This window comes from Danio rerio, chromosome 6 (assembly GCF_049306965.1).
Source record: "Danio rerio strain Tuebingen ecotype United States chromosome 6, GRCz12tu, whole genome shotgun sequence".
In the NCBI taxonomy this organism is placed as follows: Eukaryota; Metazoa; Chordata; class Actinopteri; order Cypriniformes; family Danionidae; genus Danio; species Danio rerio.
In genome coordinates this window covers 14,843,440-14,856,480 of record NC_133181.1, presented here as the reverse complement: position 1 = coordinate 14,856,480, position 13,041 = coordinate 14,843,440, and the positions used below count along the sequence as shown (strand labels likewise).

At 37.0% G+C, this 13,041-nt stretch overlaps 1 protein-coding gene across 8 annotated transcripts in view; it reads left to right on the top strand.

Annotated features, from left to right (window-relative positions):
* desmb (desmin b) overlaps nt 1-13,041 on the top strand; it is a 25,401-nt gene extending 12,360 nt beyond the window's left edge. For 4 of the 8 annotated variants that reach the window (XM_073953355.1, XM_073953356.1, XM_073953357.1 and 1 more), the window contains 8 exons: nt 509-569; nt 2,077-2,172; nt 2,827-2,988; nt 5,454-5,579; nt 5,654-5,874; nt 10,365-10,408; nt 11,469-11,557; nt 12,635-13,038. In XM_073953355.1, the coding sequence (XP_073809456.1) occupies nt 509-569; nt 2,077-2,172; nt 2,827-2,988; nt 5,454-5,579; nt 5,654-5,874; nt 10,365-10,408; nt 11,469-11,557; nt 12,635-12,676 (841 nt within the window). In that variant the 3' untranslated portion in view covers nt 12,677-13,038. 8 annotated transcript variants of the gene reach the window in all.

The window sequence follows — 13,041 nt, the reverse complement described above, 5'->3', positions numbered from 1 at the left end:
CATTCTGGCCTGTAATGAATATGTTCAAAGCAGAATATCTGACTTCAGCATTGTTTTTCAGATAAACAAGAAGTTCATTTAGCATGTTCACTTAGAATCTCTATATAATGACTTAATGAGTGATTTGCACAGCTGTTACTGACTAACGGAAGAATTTTTACATGTTCTTCAAATTGCATCTCTCCGCAGTGACCAAGCAAGCAAATATTTTTAAACATGACTTTCATGGAGACTACCATTTAATTACTCACAAAATACAATGTGGTGGCCTGGAGATGTTATTAAAGGAACTGCCTTTATAAAGAAAGCTATTGTGCTCTGAAACATATTGTTTACAGCAGCCTATTCCTATTCAGGAGTTAGTCAGCCGAATAGTGCTGGCCTTCCTCCATCTCCCAGGAGGAAAAGCATTCGCTTGAAAGGTTGTTTTAAACCTCCACTCTATAAAAGGAAAGGAAAGAGACTGGCTGTAATAAATATGATATACACGACTCTTCTTTTTCGACAGGCTTCAGGAGGAGATCGCGCTGAGAGAGGAGGCTGAGAATAATCTGTCTGCTTTCAGAGCTGTGAGTGTCCTAAACCAAAACCTACTGCTCTTTTGACTTTCACGTTTAAAGTAGAAAGACTTTGAACTAAAACCTTTGAATTTTGAGATTCTGTGCATTTTGGCTTTAATAAAGTGTTTTTCTCCTGCAGTCTAATGTAAGAAAACTTCCAACACATACTTTTAAATGTTTTTTAATGCACTTTATCAATTTGTGTTTGTAGTTTTCAATCACAATATTATTTTTTCCTGCATTAAGCCATAAATCTCCACTTTAGCAGCACTTAAATACACCGAACTCCACATCTGTTATGAAGGTACAAAGGTCTACAAAGAAATACATACATGATAGAAAAAAATGCTTAATGTATTTAATCAACTGGCCAATTGTGGACAGTAGGCTAAGCTTACTTCACTTCTGTATTTAAGTCTATTTTTAAGCATCTGTTACCAATTTCGTTATCTGATTTCCTGCATAAAGCCGAGTAAGTAAGATTCAAGTTTTTTTTTGAAAGGGAGAAAACATCTCCTGCTTAGAGACACAATATTGTTTTTGTTTGATACTCGAATCACTAAAAAGGAGTTTCCAATAAAACGACTCCCTGATTCAAATAATTCAATCAGATTGAGTTTCCAGTAAAACAACTCAGAGATTCAGATAATTCAGTCAGAAAGATTCTCCAGTAAGATGACTCACTGATTCAAATGATCCAGCCAAAAAGAGTTTTCAGTAAAACGACTCGCTGATTTAAATAATCCAGCCAGAAAGTTTCCAGTCAGACGACTCACTGATTCAAATGATCCAGTCAGAAAGAGTCTCCAGTAAAATGACTCACTGATTCAAATGATCCAGACAAAAAAAAAAAAAGTCTCCAGTGAAATGACTCGCTGATTCAAATGATCAAGTCAGAAAGAGTCTCCAGTAAAACAACTCACTCATTCAAATAATTCCGTCAGACTGATTCAAATAATTCAGTTAGAATGAGTCTCCAGTAAAACATCTCAGTGACCTAGATAATTCAGCCAGAAAGAGTCTTCAGTAAAACAACTCACTGATTCAAAGGATCCAGTCAGAAAAGTTTCCTGTAAAACAACTCCCTGATTCAACTGATCCAGTCAGAATGTAAATCTTCTCACTTATTCAAATGATCCATTAAGAGTACGTTTCAATTAAAGATTCACTGAATTTTTGCAAACTTGTCTAAAACTCATCTATTCTTGTCAATTTAACAACACTAATAGCCAACTATTAAAGTACTTTACACGTAATTAAAAATCAAGAAGCCTGCTTACTCTGAGTCGAGTAAAACTGAAAAAGAGGACTTTTACTGGAGTGATATTTTATTAGGGTATCTGTACTTTTACTCAAGTGCCTGATTTGTTTACTTTGTCCACTACTGCAACTGGGGAAGTTTGGTGATGATAACCAGTAGTTAGTTGAAATAACTTTTTGTACCGTACTCACTTGTCCTGCACAGAACATTAAAATATGCAACAGTTTTATTATGGTGTCACATGTTTACTCACAGGACGTGGATGCTGCCACTTTGGCCCGTCTGGATCTGGAAAGACGTATAGAGACTCTTCAGGAAGAGATCGCCTTCCTCAAGAAGATTCATGAGGAGGTCAGTAAACGTCCAGACGTCATTTATTTTGTTCATTGTCAATGAAAACCTAAAATGTTGTTATATTCACAGTTTTTCATCATTTTAATAGGCCTACTATACTCTGATAATAACCCGTTTGTTCAATTATTTTGGTTTCATATGTGGTGTCTGAATTTTCATCAGCCATTACTCAAAACGTCAAGGTCAAGTGACCAGAAATGTTTTTGTTTTTTGAAGGATTGAAAGATTTTCAGTCTGTTATATAAATAACTGATTTAACTAATTTAACTAACTAAATAAATTTTTTTCTCTAAAAATAAGTAGCTTCTCTGTATTTTTTAAAAAACAAGCCACGCCCACTATTTTCTCATTTAATATTCCATTTCTTTAGAAACTGCATCACAATGTAAAAAAAAATGGTCGCAGCTTTCTAATTCATGCAGACTTTAATTACAAGCTATTAACTTTGTAATGGAGTTCACCTCAAATTAGAAAGTCTAGCTTTCAGAGCTGCATCTGTTTCTAGATTACACAGCTTTTAAATACAGAATGATATGCTTGTTTCAGGCCCAGCTGTTTGTGGATGTGTATTTAGTCCTATTACCAGTAATGCTGTGCTGCTTTATTTCAAGCCTTTATTACACAGCTTTTTTTGTTGTTGTTTGTGTGTAGGAAATCCGTGAGCTGCAGGCGCAGATGCAAGAGACCCAAGTCCAAATCCAGATGGACATGTCCAAACCAGACCTGACCGCTGCCCTGAGGGACATCCGTGCCCAGTATGAGGGCATCGCTGCCAAGAACATTGCAGAGGCTGAAGACTGGTACAAGTCAAAGGTGACTAAACACGAAAAACATTAAATATATTATGCAGCATAACGGTTTTCAACGGTTTGATTTTCAACCCTTTATCATAAGGTTTAACTGGTTAACATTAGCTAACTCTATTATTCAACATGCTCTAACAATACAAATACTTAAAATACTTAAGAACAATAATTTCGCCACTTATAATGATTCAATACACTATTAAAACCAAAATCTGCATCAATAAAAATGACATGAAAGTCCACTTTTGATAACTTTATTCATTGCTCTGTGAAGTTTTATTTATACCCACTAGATGGCCGAATGTTACACATATGTATGCACTATGCAGAAGAACATTATATTTTTTGTGTTTTGCCTTTGTACAGATGAATTGAATGTTACACTCAAAAAATATATATATATATTTTTTGCCACTTGTTGAAACTACTTAAACTGAGCTAAATCATCACAATTCATGTGACTTTGGGACAGCTTAACTGTTTTATGTTTAATCTACTCAATTTTGTAAAAATACAATTGTAAACTTAACTTGTGTTAGAATAACATGAAGGAATTGTGTGGAAAACAGCAGTGTAGTTTGGTCTAGTAATAAACTGGTTGATGTTACTTTGCTTTCACCCATTGTAGAAAAGTGAAACCAGAATGTCTTCTGCTATCATCTTGTGTCTATGTCATTTTGAGCCTGAGAATGTAGTGCAAAGCTGTAAACATTTTTTGTTTGTTTTAACTAAGACAATTAAATGTTTTTAAAGATTTTCCATACACTGTCAAAATTATTAGTTGACTTTATTTAACAAGGCGAGTAAACCTTTTGCCTTAAAAATATTAAGTAAATGAACTATGTGCATAACTGTAAAAATTAAGTTCCTCCAACACTCAAAAAATTGATTTGTGTTGGGACAACAGGAAGGAATTGTTTGGAACCCAGCATTTATTACAGTGAATCCCCTGACCCCGAGACCTTTATTCATTTTTCAAACACAAAATAAAATATTTCAGATGAAATCAGAGAGCTCTCTTATCTTCCATATCCGCTTGTTAAGTCGTGACGCATCGGTGACGTATGGAATTCTGTTTCTGGGTCCAAGCCACTGCTCATTTGAATTGAGAAAATAATCTCAATATATATATATATATATATTGGGGGGGGGTGGCGTTGGAAGGCAGAGGGGTGTAGCGGACGAAAGTGAAGAGCGGGGGGTTGTCGTGTACGAAAGAGAAGACGGTTGGGGAGTCGCAGTAGAAAGTGAAAGTGAACAGCGGACATGATCATGATTTTCGAAAGTATTACATCGCTTTGTAATTGTTTATTATTTCCATTTGATGAGTCTGCCCATACAATTTGATAAAGCGTTTGGACCCGAAAGCCGCTTCATGTGACGTCACACTTAACAAACGAATAGCAACATCTCAAGATGTCCAAGAAAAGTAGTAAATGCACACTCTGACTTGGGAGAGAAGACAGGCTAACAAAGTCTATTAATCGCGAGTGATTTACATGTTAAGTCAATGCAAATATGTGAAAAGACATCCTGTGGCACATCAAACGTGCAAAACACTCAATTCTATCAAATCGTTAAGTTGGAAAATCTGAACATTAGCGGATATTCATGCCTCGTTAACCAATCAGGAGCTTGCTCTCATATGGGCTTGATTATGACATAGTGCCTGTTGTTGGTGTCCCGAGGGGAAATCCTCTTGCCGACACTGGAAAACTGGGCTCTGCTCAATCGGAAGCACTGCTGAAATCCTCCATCATCCAGGTATAGTTTCTGGAGGAGCTGATGAACTCACAAAGCTGGGTGCACCTCTGAAAGGATGTAGTGCACTCAGACACAGCGGCGAATGAATATACACTGTTTTTCAGCCTTCCAAAAGCACATAAAGCACAGCTACTCTCTCAACAAAATCCATGTTTTTGCTATTTAGCAATGAAGCTAGAGTCACCAGGCTGACAGAAGCCCTGCCCATCATGCAAATCTGCGTCTACTGTCAAGTGAATTTGATGCGTGAATGAAGCAAATTTGACGTGCAAATAAAGGGATTAAACTCAAAATGTTCACGCATACATTTACGCGTAAATAATGTGATTTATTCGTGCAAGACGTGTCTGGTATGATCACAGCATATCAGTTTTGTTTTGCCACACAAAAGTGTTCTTGGAGCTTAGTATGATTAGAGTTTATCCGCTGAAATCACATGGTATGTTTTGTCAATGCTTTGGGAACATTGCTGTCAATGGAGAATGAGAGAGCTCTCTAATTTAATCTAAAATATTTTAGTTTGTGTACCAAAGATGAACGAAGGCCTCAGTGGTTTGGAATGATATGAGGGTGAGTAATTAATAACAGAATTAATTTAATTTGGTGAACTAAACCTTTAAGTTATAAAAAAAGTGGAATGAGAAAAGGAAAAAAAAAAAAAAAAAGAGCAAAACAAGAGAAGCAGCTCATCTCTATTTCCCTCATCAGGTGTCGGATCTTAACCAGGCTGTGAGCAAGAATAACGAGGCCCTGAAACAATCCAAGCTGGAGACGATGGAGTACAGACACCAGATCCAGTCTTACACCTGCGAGATCGACTCCCTCAAGGGCTCTGTATGTGTATCTGCTGCGGGATGCATCTGTTTTGCTCTTTTGCAGCACTGACCTCTTTCTCTCTCGCTCTGCAGAACGAGTCTCTGATGAGGCAGATGAGGGATATGGAGGACCGGCACGGCCGTGAAGCAGGCGCTCTTCAGGACACCATCGCCAGGCTGGAGGCGGAGATCGCCAACATGAAGGACGAGATGGCGCGGCACCTGCGAGAATACCAGGACCTGCTGAATGTGAAGATGGCCCTGGATGTGGAGATCGCCACTTATAGGAAGCTGCTGGAAGGAGAGGAGAGCAGGTACAGATAAAAGCACAGGGATCTACCTGTTTTGAATTATATCCAGCTGCAGACCCGCACTAGTTTCAGGCCATACCACTAAATACAGGCTGGGCTAAACAATAGTTGTGTAATATAGCGGATCAGTCGCGATTTTGTATGATTAAATGAGCTAGCCTAAGAACGTATTTATTAATTCCTTCAGCCTAAACCCTTATTTATCGGGGGTTGCCACAGTGGAATGAACCACAAATTTTTCTGGCATATGTTTTACACAGCCTTATTGTACTGGGAAACACACATACACTCTCGCATTTTCACACACACTACAGCCAGGGCTTAATTTGTGCCGGAACATGCCAGATCCGGAACCTCTAAAATCTGATCTGGCACCTGATTTTACCGATCCCCCTTCTCCCCCATCCGCTCGCTGTTCACTTTTCCTTTCTTTCGCAACTCCCTGCACTTCATTTTCGTCCTTTCCTATGGCTGACATGAAACTTTTGTTATGACACAGGTGTTGAGAACCCAAAGTGCAAGTGTTTTGGAAGACTTCATCAAAGCATGAACCGAAACAACCAGGTCACGTGACTAAGGTGATTCGAAACACCCAGGTCACATGACTAAGTTGATTCGAAACGGCTAGGTTACATGACGAAGGTGATTCGAAACACCCAGGTCACGTAAATAAGGTGATTCAAAACACCCAGGTCACGTGACTAAGGTGATTCGAAACACCCAGGTCACATGGCTAAAGTGTTTTGACACACCAGGTCACGTGACTAAGGTGATTCAAAACACCCAAACACCCAAGTCACGTGGAAAAGGTGATTCAAAACACCCAGGTCACGTAAATAAGGTGATTAAAAACACCCAGATCACGTGACTAAGGTAATTCAAAACACCCAGGTCACGTAAATAAGGTGATTCGAAACACCCAGGCCACTCGAAAAAGGTGATTCGAAACACCCAGGTTATGTGACGAAGGATATTCAAAACACCCAGGTCACATGACTAAAGTTTTTTGACACACCAGGGGTCCGTTCTTCGTACGTGGATTACTCAGTTAGCTGGATTTGGATATTGACGATTTGACACGATCCAGGATCGTTTCGTTCTTCAAAGCTGATCCGAGAGTTGTTGTCATGGCAACAGTTCTGCTAGGTCAAACCTGATCGGGAGCAGGTTTAATTCATATAAACAGGATTAGATCGGCTCAGTTCAAGCAAAGATAATACAGAAAGTATGTACCGAATTCTGATATTTTCTTACAGTAGTAGTCATATACACTTGGAAAATAATACATAATTTTTAAATATATATATAAAGTTATAGTCATTAATAAAATAAATAAAGTTATACATATTAATAAAACGTATGCAATCTGCACCCTCGAAATGAAAGTACAAAGACTGCCACCTGGTGGTGCAAAGAGAAAACTTATTGATATGAACTTTTTAGATCGCTTTAGAACAAATTGTGTATAATAGAAATGTACAATATGTGATTTTTTTTAAGCAATAATACATTTATGCAGTCATAAACATATTTTGATAGTTAATATGCCAGTGATTTGATGCTTCACAAAAGTTGCAGACGCCTTTACCAATATGAAAATGCTTTTGTAAACATTCAGTTATTCTTTACACCGATTAAAAAACGGCTACTATTATAAAGAAAATCTTTTCTAAACGTAGAACTAAATACATTGATTTGCATTTAAATACATGATGAATACTCTTGTCTTGACAAATGAAAGTGTAAAGCCTGCAGCTCACAACAAATGTGGAAGGTTATTGCGTGTCATATTTAACGCACCGTTTACTGCTAATTTGATGTAATTTTGCTCACATGGATAATTGAATATTAATCAGATGATGTCATTACGCTGCTGTGCCGTCAGCCAATCGTTGCATTGCTGATCATGATTTCGAGGATCGATAGATCTGTCCTTCACAACACACGCAGCGATCTCAGATCAGTTCATCCAGACATTCTAATCTGATTCGCGAACTTGTTTGAAGAACCAAATTAGCGAGAGATCAGTTATCAAGATGAACAGATCCAGAATCTGCCAAATAATCTTAGATCATTTAAGCGAGGTACGAAGAACGGACCCCAGGTCACGTGACTAAGGTGATTCAAAACACCCAGGTCATGTGGAAAAGGTGATTCAAAACACCCAGGTCATGTGGAAAAGGTGATTCAAAACACCCAGGTCATGTGGAAAAGGTGATTCAAAACACCCAGGTCATGTGGAAAAGGTGATTCAAAACACCCAGGTCACGTAAATAAGGTGATTCAAAACATCCAGGTCACGTGACAAAAGTGATTCGAAACACCCAGGTCACATTAATCGATTAATTTCAGAAATGTTTTGAGACCTGGTGAATCTGCATTTGACTGTCCAGGCTAAGGAAAAAAAAAAAATCTGTATCTCATGTAGCTTGTGCACAGAGCAACTGTGCTGTCAATAGCCCTGGTTTAAATCCCAACTTGTACAAATAAGTTACTCCGAAATTATGACCTGGGGTCCGTTCTTCGTACGTGGATTACTCAGTAAGCTGGATTTGAATATTGACGATTTGACACGATCCAGGATCGTTTCGTTCTTCAAAGATGATCTGAGAATTGTTGTCATGGCAACAGTTCTGCTAGGTCAAACCTGATCGGGAGCAGGTTCAATTCATATAAACAGGATTAGATCGGCTCAGTTCAAGCAAAGATAATAGAGAAAGTATGTTCTGAATTCTGATATTTTCTTACAGTAGTAGTTATATACACTTGGGAAAATGGTACATATTTTTTAACTATATATATATAAAGTTATGGTTATTAATAAAATAAATAAAGTTATACATATTAATAAAACTTATGCAATCTGCACCATCGAAATGAAAGTACAAAGACTGCCACCTGGTGGTACAAAGAGAAAACTTATTGATATGAACGTTTTAGATCGCTTTAGTACAAATTGTGTATAATAGGAATGCACAATATGTGACTTTTTTCTTTTAAAGCAATAATACATTTATGCAGTCATAAACATGTTTTGCTAGTTAATATGCCAGTGTTTTGATGCTTCACAAAAGTTGCAGACGCCTTTACCAATATCAAAATGCTTTTGTAAACAACCAGTTATTCTTTACACCGATTAAAAAACAGCTACTATAATAAAGAAAATATTTTCTAAATGTAGAACTAAATACATTGATTTGCATTGAAATACATGATGAATACTCTTGACACATGAAAGTGTAAAGCCTGCAGCTCACAACAAATGTGGAAGGTTATTGCGTGTCATATTTAACAAGCCGTTTACTGCTAATTTGATGTAATTTTGCTCACATGGATAATTGAATATTAATCAGATGATGTTATTACGCTGCTGTGCCGTCAGCCAATCGTTGCATTGCTGATCATGATTTCGAGGATCGATAGATCTGTCCTTCACAACACACGCAGCGATCTCAGATCAGTTTATCCAGACATTCTAATCTGATTCGCGAACTTGTTTGAAGAACCAAATTAGCGAGAGATCAGTTATCAAGATGAAAAGATCCAGGATCTGCCAAATCATCTTAGATCATTTAAGCGAGGTACGAAGAACGGACCCTTGATGTATTTTAATAAAGTAACTTTTTTTATGACCAAAACAAGACATAATTATTAACAAAGTGTTCATTTGGATCTTAGACCAATGTTAAAACAAAATGCTTTACAAAAACAGAGCATTTAAAAACTAACATCTATAGCTGCACCCTGCATTTGAAACCATGCATGATCTCAGCATGCTAGTCTGGAACTCTCACCGCTTCCCTAAATCACTTGAAATCTCAACTCTACAACATGGGGCATAACCCCTTAATTTCCTTAACTGTATTTATTATTATTTATTTATTTTTTATTTTTTTTTGCTGAAGCTGTTCTAGAGCAATACATTAAAATGACCACTAGGTGTCACTGTAGAGACAGGTTTCGAAACATTTCGAAGCTTCGGCACATTAACTTCTTCTGTTGCAGTGTTTCATAAAGGCTTGCTTTGCCCACCACTAGCCTAACCCTACCCCTTAAGCGTAACCTGTTACGTTTTATTATTGTTTACCCCAGGGGTGTCCAATTCTATTCCCGGAGATCTACCTTCCTGCAGAATTCAGCTCTAACTGATCAAAAACAACTAAGTAGGATCTGAAAGAGCACTTGGTTATTAAAGACTGGCACGTTTGATCAAGGTTGCAGCTGAACTCTGCAGGAAGGTAGATCTCTAGGAACAGGATTGGACACCCCTGGTCTAACCCCCTACAGTTATAAAATGTATTTATAGTACTGCGTCACAAAAATACACTATATGTATGTGCACATTCTCAGTAGCTGCAGTCAACCAGTTCACAATGTACTGTAAGTCTCTTCCACTTGGAAACCTGAATCCAGTGGTCTGAATCTAGTGTGGTGTGAAATGTGCTATTATTTTGGTTTTGGGTGTTCTGATGTCATTTTATCTTGTGTTTAAGGATTGTGATGCCCATGCAGTCGTATTCCACTATAAGCTTTAGAGGTAAGATGGAAAGTTTATTGTTAGTTTTATTGGAAATGTTGTTAAAGTGTTGTGTCAAGGGCCGCTAGGAGGCGCTGTATGATGTTGATGTAATTAGTGATACTCTGCGTTTGATTTTCTTTCCTTTCAAAAAAGGAATTGAACATGCTGATTTAAATGAGTGTTAAATACAGTATAATTGAATATAATTATGTAACTTTTGGTGCTTTTTTAAATTATTACTTTTATCCAACAATGATGCATTAAATTGATCATAATTGCAAGACTACATTGTTACTATATATGAGCAATATCACACGAGTAGCAGTGCGATATGGCTGCATATCACCACTGGTGGGAGTCGTGTGATGCTTTAGTGCCCCCACCAGTGCCGATATACAGCCATATCACACTGCTACTCGTGTGATATTGTGTTTATACAACAGTTTGATGGCATAATTGTTTATCCAATAAAAAAAAAAATACCAGAAATAACAATTATCAACATTTTTAACATGAGATGCTGTAATACTTATTATACTATAATAGTTGATTATATTAGTAAATTTAAAAAATGAAAAACTCTAAAGCAAATCGTTTAAAAGTGATGTAACTTAGACTATTTTTAAATGATCAAAATATAAAATAAGATTATTGCACCTGAGCTAACATGAACTAACAATAAACTATTAAAAAATAAATATACACAAGTATAAACGCAATATATTCATACAGAAAACTGATGTTTTATCTTGTATTACTGTTTCACAAAATATTGAACTGTTTTTTTGATCAGATAAATGCATCATTGGAAAAAGAAACTCTAAATAAATATATAATTAAAACAATAAAATCTTAATGTCCTCAGACTTTTTAATGGTAGACTACACAACAAATGAGTTTGCTGCTAGTTAAAACTACTTAAAAAGAGCTGAGCTTTATTTGGAACAAAGCAATTGTTTTATGTTCAATCCACTTAAATATGTAAAAACAATAGATTTAACTTAATGGATTTGTGTTGGAACAACAAAGGATTTGTGCAGAAGCCAGCATTGATACTGTGTAATATCATTTTCATCAGAGACGAGCCCAGAGCATCAACAAAGAGCGTCTGAAATGCACTCAAAGAAAACGGTCCTGATCAAGACCATCGAGACACGTGATGGAGAGGTGTGAGGGACACACACACACACACACACACACACACACACACACACACACACACACCTTGTAGATTACAGGGACACCCATAGATAAAATATTTTTTATACTGTAAAACACCTCCCCCCCAAACCCAACCCTTACAAAAACCAAAATTTTGTATTTTTAATCCTTTTAATTTACAAGAACACATGAAATGTCCTCATAAACCATGTTTACATTTTATACCTAGCATGTCCTTATACACATTTGTGTTCTTATAAACCATGTAAACTGCCCAAACACACACACACACACACACACACACACACACACACACACACACACACACACACACACACACACACACACACACACACACACACACACACACACACACACACACACACACACTCTCAGGTGCAGTTTTCACAAGTGCGTTTTTGTTTCAGAATGAAAACACTCCTCCTCCAGACTGGTGTTTTTAGCGTATTTCTGAAAATAACATCCAAAATATACAGCCTAAAACCCATAATATGTGACCATTCATGCTTACTGGGCATGTGCATATTTGCCACCATCTGATCTGTCCAGTATATCCAGTATATAATGGTCAACATAATCAGTGCTTGATGAATTGGTAAGTAATACTCAAAAGTCCAGAAGGCCAATCAGAGAGCAGAAGTCTGCAATTCAGTCGATCTACACTGAAAAAGAACAGCAGTGTTTCTGCACTCTGTCATTTCCACTAGAGCAGAGATGCCCAAATTAGGGCCTGCCAGCAAAAGGTGACCCATGGTTACCTTTGATTTGGCACACCAACCTAACAGAGAAGTGATGGACAAATGCAATTCACAACTGTAAACAAACCGAAAACACATGTGAAAACTGTACACAGATATTTTTGTTTAGTTTGACATTTTGTCTCAAAATAATTAATTACTCTTTATTTTGGCACAATAAAACAAATTTTAAGTTTAAATAAAAGATCTGATTAAGTATGAACTCCAATATTGCAAACCATTAAATGAAACGACATTCTCTACAGGAATGATTGACAGGAAGTGATGTTGCAGTGCATTTAAACCAGTCTGCTGCCCCCTACAGGTGGTGAGTGAATCTACACAGCACCAGCAGGACCTCATGTAAACCTCGGACCAGCAGCTGCAACCAAACACAAATCACAGAAAGATCCAAATAAAAGCTATAGGATAATTTCCGGTAGTTCTCTTTACATCCTACACACATCCAAAAAGTGATACGAGCACATCTGCATGAGTGGGTCCAGTAGAGATTCCTTTCTTTTCACTTTGTTTTTAGTTCATCTAGTTACAGTACATACGTGTCAAGTTTGGAATGAAGGTGTATTTGAAGCAAGTTTTAGATGAAGCAGAAAACGTAATATTAACGAAAAAAAGTGCAGTAAATGAAGAGAACAGAGGCAGAAGACACAAAGAAAATTGTAACAATGGTGCCAAATATAAGCTCAAATAAAATGACTTTAACCAACATTA